At 39.0% G+C, this 20,871-nt stretch overlaps 3 protein-coding genes across 4 annotated transcripts; 2 read left to right on the forward strand and 1 right to left on the reverse strand.

Moving 5' to 3' along the window:
• Nucleotides 1-8: 8 nt before the first annotated feature.
• On the forward strand, nucleotides 9-3,096 carry LOC111347158 (uncharacterized). The gene has a single exon (XM_022954416.2). It carries the CDS (start codon nucleotides 27-29, stop codon nucleotides 1,338-1,340), a length of 1,314 nt encoding a protein of 437 aa, XP_022810151.2. The 5' UTR covers nucleotides 9-26; the 3' UTR covers nucleotides 1,341-3,096.
• Nucleotides 3,097-3,712: 616 nt separating this feature from the next.
• Nucleotides 3,713-8,782, forward strand: LOC111347161 (small ribosomal subunit protein eS8). Its single transcript, XM_022954419.2, has 8 exons — nucleotides 3,713-3,817; nucleotides 3,983-4,057; nucleotides 4,552-4,616; nucleotides 5,854-5,962; nucleotides 6,784-6,907; nucleotides 7,288-7,327; nucleotides 7,628-7,682; nucleotides 8,464-8,782. Exons 1-8 carry the CDS (start codon nucleotides 3,760-3,762, stop codon nucleotides 8,586-8,588), a joined length of 651 nt encoding a protein of 216 aa, XP_022810154.2. The 5' UTR covers nucleotides 3,713-3,759; the 3' UTR covers nucleotides 8,589-8,782.
• A 1,248-nt stretch (nucleotides 8,783-10,030) lies between these two features.
• LOC111347160 (uncharacterized) lies at nucleotides 10,031-19,700 on the reverse strand. Of its 2 annotated transcripts, none has more exons than XM_088747108.1 (4): nucleotides 19,563-19,700; nucleotides 16,389-16,525; nucleotides 12,548-13,561; nucleotides 10,031-12,103 (listed from the first exon to the last, which is right to left on the reverse strand). In XM_088747108.1, the coding sequence occupies exons 1-4, from the start codon at nucleotides 19,622-19,624 to the stop codon at nucleotides 10,815-10,817; spliced, it is 2,502 nt and encodes an 833-aa protein (XP_088603234.1). In that variant the 5' UTR covers nucleotides 19,625-19,700; the 3' UTR covers nucleotides 10,031-10,814. The 2 variants fall into 2 exon arrangements, with proteins under 2 accessions (XP_088603234.1, XP_022810153.2); XM_022954418.2 differs by lacking the exon at nucleotides 19,563-19,700 and adding an exon at nucleotides 18,189-18,334.
• Nucleotides 19,701-20,871: the final 1,171 nt, after the last annotated feature.

Raw genomic sequence — 20,871 nt, forward strand, 5'->3', positions numbered from 1 at the left:
AGGGTGTTTGTTTACATCAAATCAAGATGGCTGACGATGGGGAGATTACGATAGGAACTCCGCTCTCTTCAAAACGCTACGAACCCAGAAGTCCGGTATCGTTTATCGCTTCGCCGTTACATTTTCCGAATGAAATTACGCGTGTCCCTCTTCAACGCATACGATGCGGGAAACTTGACATTAAAAGCGAGGAACGATGGTTGGAATACCAACCGCAATCCAAACACTTGAGGTTCCTCCACAAAGACCGGAAACACCTAGACCACGAGCAGTGCACTCTCTTAGATTGTCAAAATATCTCTGCGGCTGATCTAAGAGTCAGTGCAAAGTTTGGCTACCTCGACACAATGAAGGGAACTCTTATTGTTGAATGTCAAAACCTCGTACAAGGTGACAGTCCTCACTGCGGTGCTGGGGTTGCGTCATGTAGTTACGTCGTGGAGGCGACATTCCACGTTAACTACACGGGCCAAGTGAGAGATGTGCTTCGTTCTCTGCGGCATGCAAAGCTACTGGATTCTTCTGATGGTGAAACGCCGTCAAGGGAAGGAGAGGGTGAAAGAGCTGCCAGGGTTTGCCGCGAGAGGAAGTTGAGGGAAGGTCTTCCTGATTGGACACCGTATATTCCTCATCGCGTCTACTCACCCGCTGTACGTGGGTTAATCGAATCAGTGATCACGCTGTATACAATTTTTTCCATCTTGTGGGCGTTGTGGCAACTCCACCGCCATGTCGACTTCATACGTGCTTACATGCAGCCCATTATTGATGCGTTAAAGTATCATGTGCAACTCATGGACGAGTGCATTCACTTTTTAAACGGTTTGTTTGAAGAGTTGACTGAGCAATGGCTGGCCTATGTCAAACCAGGATATGTTATACTCTCTTCCTTTGCCTCTCCCCTGATTGCAGTTGGACGCGAAATGTGGTTTGCAGTTGTGAGCTTTTCAACTGCTTTTGCGGTGATTTTTCGACCTCTTTATCTCCTGTTCAAGCCAATTTTAAACATACTTCACATGGTGTTTATAAAGACTCCTTATGCTGTCTTCCAGCCAATGTTTTCTTTTGCATCAAAATGCTGGTCGTTGTTTTACAACACTGTGTTTTACCGTCTTGTTTTAACACAGATATCTAACATTAAACAGGTATTCATTTGGTTGGTGGAAATCCTTGAAAAGAGCATGAAACTTGATCCTTTTAAAGCGCAACTGGTATTAATGAGGTCCACCGTAATAAACAGCGGTAAAGCTCTGAGTCTTGGTCTGGTTTTTATATTTAAGAGCATTGAACGCAGAGTTTGGTTGATGATTGCAAGGCCTGTTGAGGACAAAGATGACTAATAGGGTGGCAGCAGTTTGTGGAATGCCATAATTACTCCATGCTCTAACAACAAATTGCATCTCATGAAATGACACTGTTGATATATTTACTACCATTAATGGTGAATTTGTCAAAACATTGTTGTGTTGTATCTTCCATTGTTTTGAAATTGGTAAATGTTGAGTGTATCAGTTTATCCAAAAATGATGAGAGTTGAAATTAAAAGTTGATATTTGACAAATGTTAATATAATATTATTGTAGGTGATCAAAAGTTATTTGTTATTCACTCCAAATAAAATATCGAGAGAAATGTTCAAGCTTCTTACAAATACAAATTTTCAAAACATACTCAGGTTTCAAGAATAGTTCAGTTGATTTAGTAAAACATTCAACATAACTTTCACAAAATAACAGCTATCAGCTAAAACACAAATCTTGTATAGATGTGCATTAGTATCAAAATTTAATAGAGTACTAGTAGGCAGTTCTCAGGCTTAATTTATGGCTGGTAGATCAGAGATGATATGAAAACATATCACTTTCCATATCGATATATAATATATGATACATTTAACAAAAAAAATCACTGATTCAGAACCCTTTATTACTCCAATGAGTGATCAAGACATAATTTCTCCTTACAATAGCAATTCAATATCAATAATAATAATAGTTTAATATTTGTAGTGCACAAATTCCATATACATGTGATCAAATGCGCATGAAGCGGCTAAGTGATGAGAATCAAGAAAAATATAAACTGGCGGATTAGCAGTTGATCCAATGCTTAATTCTTCAAACTAATATCATAAGAATTATGACGTGCTAAGGAGAATTACTATCGAGATCTTGCTCTAGTGCCGCTGGTGTCATTGTTACCTACATCACACATGCAGTGATGCTAAAATATCACAATACTAGCTATAATGTACTATTATCCAAATGTGCTCTGTAGAGTACAAGTAATGTGCAAGAAGAGTACAAATCCCACACAATATTTGTGCTCCAGAAATATCCACAAAATTCACCTGCACTAAAGTAACAATTTGGCATGTTGGATAATACCCGGTAAATCTCTTATTAGACATTTTGTTTTGTAGTATCACTGAGTATTTTTACATTTTTTTTTTTTTGACTTGCCCTATGGGCTTGTCAAAATATGGCACAACTTATAAAAATACTCAGCGATACTTCACAACAAAACATTCGATAAGATATATTTACTAAGAAATAATGTTAACATTTACTAAGAAATAATGTTAATATTTACTAAGAAATAATGTCAAATTGTGATAATTTTATATACCATGATACTTAATGGAATCCATTTCTTTCATATTCTTAGGGTTTTGAAATGGTCTGAAGTGCTTATCTACCAAATCACAGTGATGTAGTATAGTTTAATTAAGTTAATATCAATCACAATGATTATAGCAACTACAGGTTTTTCATTTAGTTCAAATGGTGCATGTAATGCGATGCAGGGTCATTGGAGAAAAAATTACATTTAGATGTTGATATTTATCACATACATGGTATTATTTATTTTTTGAAATTATCGGGAACAATTTTTTAAATTTATCATACAACATGTAAAAATGTTGTAGGGGTCTTAGTACAACTTACAGTTTCAAATTACCTTAAAATATTTTTCAGTAGAAGCTTGCACTGAAAATGATTTGAAAACTTTGAATTAGAACTACTATGGTTGATACCTATTGTGATTATAATAGGACTGAAAAAGTCAGTGAACAATAAATATTGTGTGATCTGATCCTTGTCTATTAGAGTTAATAGGTTTTTGCCAATGAGTACCAATTGGGCAATAACAGTTAAACCTGTATTAACCCCTTATCTCCCTGAAGTGATTAACCTGTAACTTCTCCCTTTAATATCCATATAGGATCCAGCAAACGGGTAATGAGAATACTCAAACTTATCAGGTAGAAGCACGCATTCAGTCACTTAATTCATGTCCATCTCCCGAAATCAATGCTAGTGATATTTTTGAGAAAGTTTTTGTACATTATTTTAGTGGTCAAGTAAGGCATAAAATGACACTTTTTAAGTGTTTTTTTAATACCCCTTTACTAGGGAAGCGGTATTAGGAGGTCACCCTGTCATTCCCCGTCATTCCCTGTCATTCCCCGTCATTCCCCACATGTGACCACTGAACACAGGTTGGTTCTTGGACTGTCCTCTAGCAAACAGGAATCTGTTTCTCTGTTTCAGTCCAAAAGTCTGAGCTGAGATTACTGTGCTCTTGCAAAAACATAAGTTTCATATATATAGAATACAAAACCTTACATTTTCAACCCATGATCCCCAATGCAATCCCAACCTGTTGCATCTCCTGGGGTTTCAGTCCCTCTCCCCAACTCCTTTCGTCCGGGATACCCGGTCATTGAACTCAGCGGTTTCTCTAACAAAATCTAACATGGCGGCCAAGTGCATGTCTCGTTCTTCGTTGGCTAATTTGAGAATTTGTGGGTCAGGTAAGTAAAAAAAGTACATTTAAACCGCTTTGAGCTAAAAAAATTACTTGCCTTAGAAAATTTCGCTTAGATTAAACCATATTTCGACTTCCTCTTGTGACCGAATTAACCGACGGTCAGTAGTATTAATGGATTATACTTATTTTTTCTTCACTTATTTTCTAGGTGCTTTGAGGTGCCTTGAGAGAACAGGCAACTTTCAAGGGTCTGTAAAGAAATCCCACTGCTTTCATTCAACTGGTGAGAAGCTTCCGAGTCGAAATTTTTCTTCACGGCTGTGAAGCTTTAGCTTTCCCCGGCAATACAAATATAGAACATTATCCTTGTATTTAATAAATATACACCCCGCGCCCACTTCCCTCCTTGCACAGATGACAGGAAACTGAACTCTCAATTTCTTGTGGGCACTCTGTAATAAAATTACTTGCTAAGGGTTAATTTTTTCTGGTGACATCTTAAAAATATTTCTGAATATATGACCCAAATTTTGTCTGCTTCTTTGAGGAAATAAAGAAAATATACCCTTGCAGCAAAATCTCGCCATCTGCAGCAGGCGCACAGAGAACAAATCGAACAGTATGCCAAAATGTATTTCCTTCTACCTCCAAATTCATTATTAGAAACTGGCCAGAAAGTATCTAATGACTAGAACTTGAGCCTTGTTACAATGAAAAACTTTGAAAAATTACACATTATTCATTGAGTTGTTTCCACCTTACTACTAAATCCTGTAGCCCTTTTACTGAAAGCAAGAACAAGAAGTCAATGGAGAAAAGACAGAGCTCCAGCACTTACCAAGGTGATATTATGCTTCATGTTTTCAGGTTATGTAGGAGTCATTTTCCTATAATCTTGTAAACCACATGTTTAAAGGCCCATTTCCATCCGAGATCCTTTGCAGTCGTTTGTTTTTCTTTTGGAATCGCGCTATTGTTAAATGGCGAACTCTGATAGTCATTCACAAACACTATTAAAAAGAAAAACAAAGATTTGGTGAAGAACACTGTAAACAAATTTGCAGCTAAATATTTGAGACTGAAAAATCATAAATCAAGTCTGTGTATAAAAGTTGTACAAAGCTTACTTAATGTTGAAGGAAATTGTTCGGCTTCAACACTAAATAAAATATAAACAAAGAACCAATATTGGCCAAAACTGAATTACTTTACGCATTTCAATTATAGAATAATCACTTCTACAAATGAGATCGCTTACATACATTTCTCAGGATCTCAAGTAAAAATCAGTCAAATAATTATTCTCACCTCGAAAAAATCTCCCCGGAGTCTCTAGTTCCATTGTAGGAACATTGCAATAACATTTCTACAAAAGCACTGTTTGTAGTATTACCGAAACTCATAGTTGTTTTCCTTGCCCTCCATAAATCATACACAGACTCTTGAAGTTGAATAACCTTTGCCAAGCCAGGCAGACTCGGCCTTCCTCTAGACCGCTTCTTCGGCGGCATCAACTTTTCAAATTACGTTTTTCAACGTCATACATGTAAGAATTAAAAACTATTTACTGATATGGATACTACGATAGTTTGTTGTTCGCACATGATTCAAGATGGAACTTTGAAAGCCCTAGTTAGTAAGATGGAAAAAGATATCAAAGTGATTCCGCAACTATGAGGAAAATAGCAAATTTTCATATGTGAAAAATGATCCGTGCACGCAAGGCATCTCGGTTGGAAATGGGCCTTTAAAGGGTTTGATATGGAAGATAGGTTTGTTGCAGTACACTTAAAATGTTAGTTATTAATTAAATTCAGACAACATTATTTGTATATACACTCAATTGCTCAATTCCAAAAATGTTGCCTCCTAAAAAGCAAGATCCATTAACAATGAGACCCAACAGCTTTATGGGAAATGTTTGCACAGTTACTTAACCAATGCTTTGTTTTTTTCATTACTTGTGACAAGCTTTTGTTTATGACAATTCTTTTTTTCAGGAATTGTGGATGGCCTCAAAATACCACAGCCAACTAATTGTGGTTATCATGTTTTTTTTTTTTTGTTATATAACTTCAGCTCATGCCAGACAAACCAGAGGAAACTGAACCAAGAAAGGCATATGGTGGACACAAAAAGATCAAAGCCATGCAAGTAAATCGTGGAATCTACGCTTGGAATTCCCTAGGTATGATATTTTAACCAGGATCACTTGAAGGGAAAAGGTGTATCGTTTGGGCAATATTATTTGATATTAATAAAATGGATAGATATAGTGATGATTAACATCAGTAATATCACTTGCATATATGGTACATATGTTTTTTCTTTTTTTTTCCCCTTGTAAGGAGGCCTCCCTAATATACACCCTGTGGTATCTGGAGGCCCCCTTGCCATCTTAAAATATTTTTTAAACAAGTATTAATTTTCATTTATGAATGGCCAATAAAATGTGTATTGTATTTTAGTATAATTTCAGAGCTGAGCAAAGAGTTTCCAGCAATCTTATTGGTCAAGCGGTTCCTTATATGACATAATATAAACCGCTCCACGCGGTTGATATAAAATGTTAATAAATGTTACTAAAATGTTATGATTTTAGAAATTTCTTTGTTGTTCAGCTCTGAAATTATACTAAAACAATTATTCACCTCAGGCTCGGTGAATATTGTAGCCTGCGAAGCAAGCCCTGGGGGAGAGGAGGGGGGATTGGGGCGGGCAGAATGTGTGGAGGGGAGAGCCCTCCCTTTCCCCTCCACACATTCCGCTCCCCCAATTCCCCTCCTTTCCCCCAGGGCTTGCTTCGCAGGCTATGAATATTGTCGAATAATCCCCTCAACTTCGTCTTGGGATTATTCAATGATATTCACCTCACCTTCGGCAAATAATTGTTAAATGTACACAAAAAGTCAGTTCATTCAGCTAACACGAGAAAGCCACTTGAATATTTCTTTGTTTGCTGAATCACCCAACCCAATAGACTGCATTTATTTATTTTTGTCTTTGTAGATATAGAATTTGAGTGTCCTATTTTGAGTGTAGTTCATAACACAGCCCATAGAGATTTCAACCAAAAAGGTGTGATGGTCAAAGGAACTATTGTTGAAGTGGACTCTAGTCCTTTTAAAACCTGGTAAGCAGTTTTTATACAGTTTTGGTAAACTTGTGCTGCGGGTGTATTTTTCTTTCACTTGGCCCAGTATAGTGTGCATCATTGGCTCAGTAAAGTGTGCCATTATTGGCCCAGTATAGTGTGCCATCATTGGCCGAGTATAGTTTGCCATCATTGGACCTGTATAATGAACCATTATTGGGCAAGTTTGCCATTATTGGCCCAGTGTAGCAACCCATCATTGGCCAAGTGTAATGGGCCATCATTGGCCCAGTGTAGTGTGCCATCATTGGCCCTGTATTGGAAGCCACCATTGGCCGTGTATAGTGGGCCATCATTGGCCAAGTATAGTGTGTCATTTTTTTTCCTTTTTTGATAGCTGTTCTTGCTGTTAATTCTAGGTACAGCTCCTACTACAAAAAAGAAGACTCTTCACAAGAGGTAAGAAGAGCTTGATTTGTATTTATAGTGGTTAATATGTCAACAGTATATTGGTGAGATTCTTTTGCAGCCTCAGAATTTTTATAATTAGCTCTGAGAATTTGGGTTTGAATTAATCAATATCTTTCATTTCTTTGATATTTTTCTTTCCCCTCGTAATCTTTCTTGTTGTCAAATGTCTTGATGTTGTGAGGAAATCTCCTGTGTGGCCACTCTTAGTAGTGGAAGGGAAAAATGTTCTGAACATCTAGATCCCAATCCTTCTTCTCTATGACAAGTACGATTTTCTAATTTCCACAGGCTAATTCTTCACTCGAAAATCTCATGCCTTATCTGGACAAGGGAAAACTTTATGGTGAGCCTACAAAGCATATGGTTTCTGAGCCTTGTCAGTTTTAAAACTATTCTTTTTGTTGACCACTTTGTTCCATAATCTTATAGTGGGTTGGCCTGCGTACAGCTCACATCCCATTTGAGCAGAGGGTTGGCTGTTCACAGTTTCAAAGAGGGGAATGGTTTTCTGAGGAACCCCAAGAGCATTTAGACGTTTCTGTCTGCCTGTATCTAAGTTTTTGGTCGAAGTTTACAAATTCTGACGTCAGTTTCGATAAAAACGTATTTAGAGTATGGATCATGGCAATCAGGTCTGAAGACAGGTGTGGAAAAATCGTCCATTTTGCTGTGAAGTAATGTCAGGATTCATAGCAGCAATGGACGCAACTGGCCAGATTTCCCCCATCTTTTTCTTCCTTTTCCACTGTAGCTGGGTGGAAAGAACTGCGTGACTCTGCTTTGCCCAAGAAAAAATCAGAATAACCCAAAGAGATGGATTGAACTTGGAAGTATAGTGGATGCAGGTGGCAGTTCCAATATGCTACCCAGCTCTATGTCCATCCTCAGAGATCCAGAGGCTGTTTGTCGATTTCTAGGTAGGGGAGATGAGCATGCACCCTGACTAGAAATCGACTAACAGCCCGTGGGTCTCCAAGAATGCTCTATGTGCTCTACGTCAGGCACGGCTTTTAACTACCTGCCACTATCTTAGGTCGATCTTACGTGAAAGGACTCTCTCTAAAGAGTGAGGTGTAGATTCATTGGAAATGAACACGAGTGTCGATATTTTGTTTGTATTGCAGCTAAAATAACAACACGGCCTGGTCAAATCGGATTTTGTAATGGGTACATCCTTGAAAGAGAGGAGTTGGAGACTTTGTTTAACACGCGTGAAGATTTGAGGCCCAAAAGCCCGCAAGGACAATGATCATACCTTGGATCATACAGTCATTCATCGCAAAGACTTTTTTTATAATTTTTTTTTTTGTTTTTTTTGGAATCCTTTCTCCCCAACATTGAAATGTTTTGTACGTGAGCTTTGATTTGATAGCAGGTGCAGGGGAAGGATTTGTTGTCAGCGCTTTACAGACTGTAAATAGTTAATAAAGGTGGGAAACTCGCGCTATCGAGTCCCTCAATTTCTGCATGCTGGCGGCGTGGCCGAGAAACCTGCGGGCAGATTCTCATTGGTGCTTCGATGGCGCTGCAGCAAGAGTTGCAAAGCTCGCGCGTTCCGATCGTGCGAGCAGCGTGATTGCTAGAGAGGTCCACGAGGGTTTCCTTTGTTTTATTCCAAACCCCTTTCAGGACTTTCGTGCGCTCCCTTCACTCGCGTGCTCGGACCTCGCGCGCTTCGCCGTTCTTGCCGTAACGGGTGTAATCTGATGTGATCTTATGGTCTTGATTTCTGCCTTATTTTCGGATCCCAGTCTTGCAGGGACATTTCCCGAACAGCTGTTAATCCGGACTGAGGATCTTCGGGTTACTCTCAACCAAGTGGACTTGCTATATGAATACCGCGATCAAGATTGCACAAAAACTCCACCAACGTGCACCGTCGTACAAACGAATAAACGTTTTTATGAGTTTTCACGTCTGTATATCACTATCAGGAAAACAGCTGGGAAAACAACTTTCTTTTTACAATTATATTTAAACTGAACGTTATTTAACGCAATTTAATTGTGATATGACGTCGATCTGATTAACAACAACTGGAATTTTTTCAGCCATCCTATCAATGCTGAAAAAAATTTAATCTTTCGGTATTGGTGTGTCACACAAACTTCACGAGACCATCAATTTAGCTACAAATATTTGATGCATTGTCAATCCTTTGGCTAGGATACACTGTTAAAAAACTTTGTTTTTCAAAGAAGATCTCTCACTCAAACACAAATACTTGAGCCTTTAACAATTGTCGAGAAACGTCTCAAATTTGTGATTCATTAGGGCTCAACGAAAGTCTGAAAATGAAAAGAAGGCGTTGTTTCAAACAGCTGAAACGTCTTCAGAAATCTGGAACGGAGTTCACGGCTGCGAGGGAGACTAACATAAATCAAGCTTATTGTAAAATGAGGGGATTGTTCAGGTCAAGTCTTCAAACATAATACTTGATGTGCTACATTAACTGTTTACATTTTTCGCCTGGTAAAACAGAAAAAAGGAGGCGGATTTTTTTCGCGTAGAAATCGTGATTTTTAATCACATGTTTAAGGAAAGATACACAGCATTTTGAACCAAGCCAGGTACAGCCACACAATCACTCGAGCCGAAAAACGGAGCGGATTTCTGAATTGACATCAAATTGGGGATTTCTGTAATAAATTCTTTTCCAAAAAAAAATAATTGAACGGTAATACAAAACCATCAAGTCGTAATATGTTAATGTAATGTACCAAACATAACAATGCAAAAGTAAATTTTACTATTTCTTTACGTTCCAAAATATTAAAAACGTTGACAAAATCTGGTACTTGTTTTCTTGTTTGCCTCAGTTTGAAGCTTTCTTGTTTCGTTTTTTCTTTCCATGCAATGTTTATGAATATTTGGAGGTTACGACAAGTTAAACAATTTTGATCTCTCGTACGTATCATTCGCATAGGCTATATTTCATTTAAAAGCCTACTATTCTAAGCTTCGTCTTGTAACTAGAATATTGAATCTCTGAATATAAAGTCTCACTTACCAACATGGTTGTACAAAACCATCGGAACCATAACGCAGTTGAAGGAGAAATGCCACAATGAGCGAACAAAACAATTAAAATTTTGTGAAATTAGCACTATCAAGTATTATAGGTGCGAAAGCTACGAGGAAACAGACTCTTGGGAGAAGCGTTACGCCAAATCTCATAAAACGCCTGCGCAGAACACTATGAAATATCGTAAAATCTGGAATGGTGCAAAAATAAAATACAGCACCTATTAATAAGGCAAATCAATCAGATTATCTTTTTGGGTCAATTCAACACGAAAAGAAAATCACTCGTAGCACTTCTCTTAATTTTACCATATAATAGAGTCTGACAACCTTTTCATATCGAAAAACATCAGTCTTAAAGCTCATGTCTTCAGTGGATACGAGCAGTCATTTTCTTACCAGCTTCGCAGAAAGGAACGCTGGCTCACTTGGTCAAAAACGCGTTCCTAGCTCAGTTGAACGTTTTTATAACAGACAATATGCAACGTCGGCAAATGGCACAGACGCGTTCGTCGGCACGCATCTGCAATGCGCACAGGTAGCAGAACCTATGACCGCAGATCAACGTGGCGTCTTTAGGCCTGTCCATGCAGATATCGCATGTGGAAGAGAGCTCTGTCTGGTCCGGCTCCCCAGCGCGATCTGAACTACCCTCTATAATCAACGGGCTAAAGTTGAAAGAGTCTGACTGTTCGACACGGACAAGTTTACCTCCCTGTTGGCTAGCGTCAAAAGAATTCTCGTCATCCTCAAGAATGTCTTCCACTTGCTCGGGATAATAGTCGTTCACGTCTAGCTCCTGATCGTGACCAGCTGGATACAAATAATCGTCTTGGTTGAAATCGTTAACCTTGGCGTACTCGTCAACCTGTAACGTTTCAGCAATGAGTTGGTCACTTGCGATCTGTGCCTGACCAGTCGTGGACCCGACTGGTCCCGTGCGATCAACTTTCTTAGGTTCCTGCACTTTGAGTTCATTTTGAACGGTGCTCTTTAACTTCCGTGACTTTGGAGACTTCCCATTCCCTAGGGAACTGAGTGCCGGCCATTCTTCTTCCAAGCTACCCTCGCTCGAGCCTTCTTTGAACAGAGCAACGTTGACGAAATCGACGTTTTCGGGAGATTTGGTCTTCTTTAGGATGGCTGCGAAAGATCTAGAGTTCGGCGGCTTGGGTTCTTCATGTAAAGGCTCAGGTTCTGGGGCAGGACTCGGCGGCGCGCGCTTGGGGCGTTCCAGATACCTGAAAGACGGATGCCGGAATTGGCAGCGTTGCCCACGGAGGCATGTTCCCCAGATCATAAAAGTAGGACAGTCGCGAATGAAAGCAACGGATTCATCCTTACAATCTTCTTCAGTGAACTCCTTCTCCTGCTTTTTATCCATCATTTCCTCCCATTTACGCCCAAATAATCCGTTTACCCGAGACACATTCGGCCCTGGAGTGTAATTCAGATACTCTCGTCGGCTGGGATCGTTCAGGTCTAAGTTGTCCAACGGTATTTCTGGCACACGCACCGGGTATTTGGGATGGACAATTCTCTTTCGTACCTCGGGATCGATCACGACATGCCCCTCAGATGTGATCTGTAGATCTTGCCGACTAGAACCAAATTCAGCTGTTTTGAAGGAGACTTCTAGCTGCGTTTTCGACTGAGTATCAGAGTTGTCCCCGAAAACGACGCTTTGCACGAATTCTCTGTTTTCCCCACTTGGATCCATCGCTCGAAGGCCGACATCTTCTATAAATGGAGAAGAGGGAAAAATTTAACAACGTGAGAGAAGGCAGAGAAAGAAGTGTACTTGCACACCTGTCCGAACACGTCCATACTGGGGCGATGAGCTTGTGCAATCGACAGTCAAAGAAATTCAAGCCAGAGAAAATTGCGCATAAATGAAAAAGTATGAGTGAAAGTAGCTCATATTTTTTCTTCTTCAAAGAAAAAAATGCATGCAGTGGGTTTCTAACTTTTTTCCCTAGACAAAAACTTAAAAAAATAAATATTGCAAGCGAATGAGTGCCCAAAGAAAATATTCCTGCGCGGAATCTGAACATAAAAGGTGCGATTGGAAAATTCCCTTCCTTCCATAGGCTTTAAAAATGATTCTTGGACTCAACACAACTCCAGGCATTGAGACTATTTTCTGTATTTTTCTTTATCAAGTTAATTCAGAGTTCTCCTTACCAGACCACTGCGGTCTCGCTCTGTAAAATAAACCGCCGCTGTCCCATCGACCGTCTTCTCGACTTCTCTTTTCAAAATCCTCAGAATTCTCAGCTCTGCAGACATTCTCTGTCCACTCCCTCTTTGCCTCGCTATCGGGATGTGTCTGCTTCTGCAACTCATCCAAGTACTTGGTCTCCTTCGCAGCGTGTTTAATGAAGTCTTTCTCGAGGAAATCCGCTCTGTCGTGAGCCTGAAGTGGTTTATGAGGCTTTCCCGCTAACGTCTTCTTCCTTCTGGTAGTTTTGTCATCGACTGCCCAGACCGAACCAACTCCGTTTTCAAAAATCCTCAACGAATATGAATTTACCGCACTCTTGACCTCACGAATTTTTTTCACAAGTTCCACGTTTTCTTGGGTGTCATATTTTACTCCATGTTCCTTCTTATCACTAGAAACAATTTTTCTATTGGGGTTGTCCATATCTCTAACCTCATCGACCGTCCCGGATTTCACAAAATCCTTCCTGCTCTCATCAACGCATTTTGAAGTAAGATTTTTGTTACGCTCTTTGCCGTCTTTAACTTGCTCCACGGCTTTATTAGAACCAATATCTTCCCTCCGCTTTTCAGTGTGTTTTGTGACGCTACCATCTTGATCGGCACCATCGTCTACGACAAACTCGTTACGTCTTTTAACACACTTCTCATCACGCTCAACAGGTCGAGAAACTTTGGGAATTTGTGAGTCCTTAGCACCTCGCTTGATAGCGCCCTCTAGCTGGGGACCTCCTCTTTGCGGAGTTTTCTTAAGGCCTTTACCGCACCTGGCTTGATCTCCATCATCAACACAGTTCTCGGGAGTTCTCTCCCTTTCTTTACCTTTGTCTTTTGAAACTTCACCGTTTTCTTGCATTTGTTTACGCGGTTTCTTTTTACGAACCCGTCTCTTCTTGACCTCTTTTTCTTCTGCAGTAGACAAGGATTTTTCGAGGACATTTCCCTCTCTTGTCCTTGAATCTGTGTGTTCATTTTCTGCAGAGGGTACAAAAATTTCAGACAGAGATTAATTTGTACGAATTTTGAATTTTCCATATCACCTTAACCGTTTAACTCCCGGAAGTGATTAATATGTAATTTCTCCTTATGATTTCCATACATTACCCAGCTTACAAACTTATCAGCTAAAAGTTGTTATCTTGATCTAAAATCAAATTCTTGAAACTGAACAAGAAAATGTGAGCCAGCTAAAGGGGCAAATTAACAATCAGGTCAAGGAAGTTAAAGGGTGGAGGGATGAATCAGATAAAACATGATATATACTATACTGGGCCAAGGATGGCCGATTATACTGGACCAGTGTTGGCACACACCACTGGGCCAATGATGGCCCACCATACTGGGCCAATGATGGCCCACCATACTGGGCCAATGATGGCCCACCATACTGGGCCAATGATGGCCCACCATACTGGGCCAATGATGGCCCACCATACTGGGCCAATGATGGCCCACCATACTGGGCCAATGATGGCCCACCATACTGGGTCAATGTATAAATAACCACACTAATCATAACAATAATAATAATAATGACCAGAGCTCGACACTAATGGTAGCCTACTAGCCACAGACTAGTAGAAATTCAGTTTTGGCAACTGGTTTTCAATTTCCACTAGCCAGTTTGGATGGTAAACAAATTAAAATTGTTGTAACATCTAAGTTGTCACTAGCCACTTGGCTAGTAAGGTGAAAAGTTAATGTCGAGCCCTGATGAGAGAAATAAGTATCAAGGTATTAAAAGAAGGTCAGTAATATGTTCTATTGTACTATTAATACCAACAAAATAATAATAATAATAATAATAATAATAATAATAATAATAATGACAAGAGCATTGAAAACATGCTCTGATCACCTATTCAAACTCCAAACATCCTTTGCTATTTACCTCTAAGCAACTTGCACAGGATTTGCACCTAAAAATGTTGCACTAGTTCCAGGAATAAATGAGTTCAAATCATATTTTTATGCTAAACTGTCTCAACTATTCACCTCAGTGTCAGTGTGACTTGTGCTGGATATTGACTTGCCCCTTTGAGACTTGGTAAATATCCACCAACAGCCACCAACTCTTTTGTGAAGTAAATTAATGAATTTGAAGATATGAAAATCATATATGTGTACTGCAGGTTCATGAAATGTATGAGGGCAATCCTTGCAGTGATGATCCCTACTCACGTACTAGCCGAAATAAGCCCTCAAAAAAATTTAAGTGTGGGTTTATCACTTAACTATTAAAATTGTTAGTTTATCAAAATCCACCCTTAGCAGATTGGAATTCATAAGCTTTTGTTAGTTAACAGACCATAGCACGTGTACTCATCTACCATGTATTATCATTACATATGTGCTAGCAAAACCCAGACTACTGTTACTGCCTTCAAAGAAACCCTGCTGACATGGCAATTGCTTTTTGTTATAATTTTAACGATCTTTTTATTTTAGGATTTAATAGCTCTTATTGTGTGACAAGTTGAATTAAGTATAGTTTTAGCATTGCTGTTGGTATATAGTATTGGAATATTAGTATTAGCATAAGTTGTATTACAGTGGAATCCTGATTTCTCGAACCTCCAGGGGAAATGAAAATTAGTTTGAGAAATCGGGAGTTCAAGAAATCGGGGGTGAAATTACCAGTGCAGCAAATCCAAGGGAAACAAGGTTTGGTTCAAGATATCAGGAGGTTCGAGAAATCGGTATTCCACTGTAATTAGTAAAAATAGTGCTCGTTCTAGATTGCTTATGAATGATTATTTGTATATTTAAGTTGGACACGGCTCAATGGAAGAGCATATTTTATATGAAATTGATACCGTGTATAAATAAAGCTTAATATGTTTGTATGTATGTATGTATGTATGTATGTATGTATGTTTACTACAGCAGGAGAGTAAATTAAGAATGAAATCCGAGGAGTTGAAGGGTTCACACTTTAACTCCCACATGTGATAAACAGGCAACTTCTCCCTATAATACCCATACATTACCCAGCATACAGGTAATGAGAATACTCAAACTCACCAGGTAGAAGTTGTCATGTTAATATACCTAATACTGTTCATTATTGTAACTTATTTTCAAGGAAATGCATAATTATATAGCAGCTAAAGGGGAAAATTGACCATCAGGCTCCGGTTGTTCAAAGGGCGGATAATGCTATCCAACGGATAAATCGCTATCCAGCGGATAAGTGTTACCAAAACGTACTGCGCTATCCACCGGATCAAGACTTATCCAGTGTATAGCATTATCCAGACTTCGAACAACTGGGGCTAGATCTAATTTCTTCTAACAGTATCACCCCTGACTCAAACATTAACATCATGAGAATAGCAGAAATGATCAACAACTACAAAAGCTCTTGATTGTTAACTAAATTCTCCTTGTCAGTACCTTAGGAAATGTATAGAGAACAGTATGGAGATTATGCAGGTCTACTGATGTTAGGCTGAAAAGGTCTTTAGGAATTGTATAGAGAACAGTATGGAGAATATGCAGACTGATGTTAGGCTGAAAAGGTCCTTAGGAATTGTATAGAGAACAGTATGGAGAATATGCATACTGACGTTAGGGTGAAAAGGTCCTTAGGAATTGTATAGAGAACTGTGGAGAATATACAGACTGATGTTAGGCTGAAAAGGTCCTTAGGAATTGTATAGAGAACAGTATGGAGAATATGCATATATATATACTGATGTTAGGCTGAAAAGGTCCTTAGGAAATGTATAGAGAACAGTAGGGAGAATATGCACACTGATGTTTTAGTTATAAGGTTTAAGGGTTAACTAAGGTTTCTCACCATAAGCTTTGTGATTATGTCTCTGTTCATGATGAAATTTGCTGTGCAGCTGTCGGCAAGTATACATCACCAACAGTAAAACAGAGGTGACAAAAATTAGCTTGAAAGAGGTTGGAAGATCTTGGATGTCAGTCTCACTGAAAAAAAAAACAAAAACAAAAACAAAGAATGTAACAAGGTGTAAGAAAAAAAATGAATTATAACGAACAAGATGAACATTAAAAATAAAGATAAAAATTCTTCTGAGATAATAGTTTCCTCAAAATCAATTTCACTTGTCTTACTCTTTGAATTATACCTGTAAGGGCCAAACTTGTTCTCTAGAACATTTAACTGTTACCCAACAAAGTCAAAACCAAAACCAAAAATACTTGTTGGGCAAAATTAATGTCATAAAAAGGAATTTAATGAATAAATAAGACATCAACTGACATGGTCTACTCCACAGAACAAGGATATCTTATATTCATAAAATAAACAGCTATGCGAAAGTGTTATTTACTTTTCACTTGGAAACAGACTGCAAAAGGAAAAATTTCTGTTTCTGCAGCTTTAGTGTGGACAAAGTACTACTCAGGGAATGGGGATGGGGATGGGCTGGGGACTGTCACAGAGGCTGTTATTGATTTCATCCCCGCTCCAAATCTCCTTGCCCTTCTACAGTCCCCAAAGTAATTTTAAACTCTCTGACCCAGTTCTCTCATCCCAAAAAGCCCTATAATGGTCCCAGCATAATAAAGAGTGGACATAAAATGAAAGATGGTGATTCTAACAGTCAATACAGAATACTTGTCACAAATGAAGCTTGTGCCTAGCCTGCACAACAATCGACATTCTGCAGCTCAGTTACAGAGCATCAGATCACAAATCCAAAAGTTTGAGGTTCACGAACAAAGTGTGATCTGATTTTTCTTCATCCCATACAATTTTCCTTTATGATCAGAGCATGGATTTCAAGAAAATTGATTATTTGGATGCCATTATACTCAGATCTAACGGTTCAAAAAGCCACACTACTCCAGCAAATTTAGAGAGATGGGCTGCTTGGAAATATGCTTTTCAAGGGCAATTACAAGCTTGCAAAACACATAATTATATTGACTGCATTTCATTTTTGGTTTTCACCTCAAGGTTGTGCACTAAATTACAGGCATCTTTGCGGCAGATCAGAACACATCCATTCAAATCCTGCACCTAATGTGCTCATTTAAGTCAACTGAGAACTGACTTCTTCATGTCAATATATCAACGTGTACCACCCCCTACGCCTTCCACCTTCTTATTTATCATACCCCCTCCGCCCCCCTCTCCTCCGCGCCCCCCCCTCCCCGCCATCTTCCAAAAGTGAACCCAAGGAGTTGTGAGCAATATCCGGTGGCGAAATTAAATAAACTCGAAGCAAAAAGTTGATGTTAGGATGGAGGATTTAATATTAAAGAAAAGCTTGCCACAGGAGCTTAAATAGGAAAGCGACGCGAATTAAGCTCACATTAACGAAGGTGACATCGTGGCCTCAGTCGCGCAGCTAAATTAGAATCGAAAACAATATCCACGTCGACTCTTAGCTAAAAGCAAAAATAAACCTTTTAAATCGTTTTTCATGGATTAAGGTCAAAATTTTGATTTTTTCTGGCCTCGCACCCTCACAACATCGCGACAAAAATAGCAGCCTCGAACAGCACCTTGGCGCAAATGAACAACCGCACATTTGTTTACTACAGGCATTGTATTCTGTCAATGGCCCGGAACAATTTGAGTACTTGCAATGAAAACATGTATTCCGAATGAAAATTTTCTCACCTGTTTATCATCACTCATTGCAAATTTATGATATGAGCAATCCCTAAGACGTCCAAGAGAATTACACCGCGTACATACTGTTGGAGTCGTCACAGCGAATCAAGGATCTACCAACGGTTCCCGGGAGATCCCAGTCCCTCGCAACAATTTGATTTTTTATCATACCCACGCTTCTTTGGCGTCTTCTATGTTTGAGTTCTTTCCTCCGTTCTTTTCGTTTTTATTTTCATTATTCGGGATTTTCTTTTTCCAAATGCTCTTTCTTTAGCCCTTCTTCTAATCAACAGCATTCGGCCAAAAACTTTTCCGATCCAATACACTCGGGGTCATAAGTATTTTAGAAGCCCTAGCTACTATGGGGTCACAGAAGCAAGGATGCCCCCATTTTTAATCCCGCTGACTGCTACATGCTGGGGAGCTGGATGAAAAATTTTTTTTCGCTCACGGTGTGCAACTAAAATATTCTTTAAAACGGTAAGATGTCGCACGAAATTAGAGGGTATTTGGCGTATTTCTTACTTGGATGGGAAACAAAACAAATGAACTCCAAACCTGTTTACCTTGCCCTGTATCGAAAAAATTACTACGTTCAGTTTCATAAGTTTTTTTATTTTCATGGCAAGGCTATTCAGATTTAGCGACGGAATGAAAACAATTGTTGAATCGAAGTAGTAAAAATAAGCTACTCAACTCGGGGAAACCCAACAAACATGTGATCCTTGGCTTTCATATTGATTATTAATATTAAAAGGTTTGAAATAGACAAAGGAACATCTTGTAAACGAGATCCCACAAATGTTCGCACAGATCTAGAGAGTGATTCAGAACTTTTCTGTTCCACGACTAATCAGTAAAATTACTATCAGCAAATAATAACGGAGAGCGAAACTCATACTACTGACTCGTTTATATTTTAATAACTTTAGTTTGTAAAGAAAATGCCAGACACTCTTCTAGGTATAATCCTCATTATGAGATCTGATCCAATGGGAAAACTCCCACCTTACCTCCACTACTACGATCTGTTAAGACCACGTTACCAGAATCTATCTGATATAACGTTCCATTTGATGTTAAAATTCAATCGAAGCCGAAGATGATCGCTTCAACTCAAAATGTAGGGTTCTGTCCTGGTGTACCGGTTCACAAGGGAATTACCATTGTTCTTTCTTTGTTTAGGAGTTATCGGTTAGCTATTGTGTATTGTTTGGTCTTTTGTATTGGCTCTTGTGAACCGGTACACGAGGACAGAACCAAATGTAGTCACATGAATGGCGTTGCATGGGATTCACTTTTACTACAACTTTTACCATTCATGAATAACATTTTACCATTCCCAAGAGACTCTCTAATACGATCTACATACATTCATACCTTCCATTGGCCCCAATTAAAAATTGTGTAGACATTTTTCTTACTGCGAAGATGATATTCATATTTGCATGAAACACACGCTGAACGTGTCAACTACTACATCTTGTCAACTACCACATCTTGTCACGCAATCCAGTGATCGTGGCTGAAGATAATCAAGACTTCCTTAAAATTTCACGTGTCAAACAAGCAAGAGTGTCCAAACTCGTGAATCGTCCTTAAAATATATTTCATCAACAAAACTTTGAAATTCCCTTTCCACCCGTTGTTTCAACGTAAAAAAGTAAGTTTACATTTAAACTGAGCTTGTGTGAGCGAAACTGATCATCGAGTCTTAAGAGAGTGTCTCTGTAAAAGCGGTCCGGTCAATTTTGCTCGAGACACAGATTTCCCTCATTTCTTGTGTGTTGTAAGACATTCGTGTGCCTATACTAAAACCATAATCCGTTTGATCGGATCTCTTTATTTTTCAAAGTTTTACGGAAATTAAATTTCACGCGAGCGAAGGCCTGTCGTGAGGACAATTTAAAAAAAACTACGGAACTCAGCAAAAAACAAATACCACAGCCATGCATATTAATTCTATCTTATCCATCGAGGCGACTTTCGTGAACATCACATTTCAATCAAAGAAACAGGAAGACTTGAAGGATACCTTATCGGTTCGCTTAAGTCACACACGCGAAAACCAATAAAATTTAAGGTAAATTTTTGAAAAAGTGAGGCGTTCTTAACTGATCCAACTAACATAGCTAGGAAGAACACGCCATAGAAAAGGTAACTACAGAAAAAAACTTTGCGGCACGACCTTTGGGAAAACTTTATAACTCCACGAACTTACCTGATTTTTGGCAATCTCCGAGACTTGCAGCTAAATACAGGAATTGCACCATCCTCGGAGACCCAGGGGCTGTGGGTCGATTTCAAGTTAGGGCATGAAGAGCCCCTGGGGACATTGCCTTACAAGACTGGGTCTCCGAGGATGGAATTGCACCGACCTGTGATTGGAAGTTAAAAATAGCATTAGTTACACTGTTGAGCTCAAGAGACTTGTAGATCACGTAGGCACTTGTGGTCGAAAGTTATGTTAGCATTAAAAATCTTTCCCTTTTTTCAAATCAAATAAACACAGACTTTTATATTATCGCCGGAAGAAAAATTTTCGGGTCAAATCTACTTCGGTAAAGGGGTAAATTTATGGCGTGGATTTGCAACCTACCGTTCATTATTCATGGTCAAAAATTCACCACTGAAACAGCAATAATATTTGTTTTCGCTTCAGTATCGCGCAGTTTTCGTTCGTTAATTG

The sequence above is a fragment of the Stylophora pistillata genome, chromosome 2 (genome assembly GCF_964205215.1).
Source record: "Stylophora pistillata chromosome 2, jaStyPist1.2, whole genome shotgun sequence".
Classification (NCBI taxonomy): domain Eukaryota; kingdom Metazoa; phylum Cnidaria; class Anthozoa; order Scleractinia; family Pocilloporidae; genus Stylophora; species Stylophora pistillata.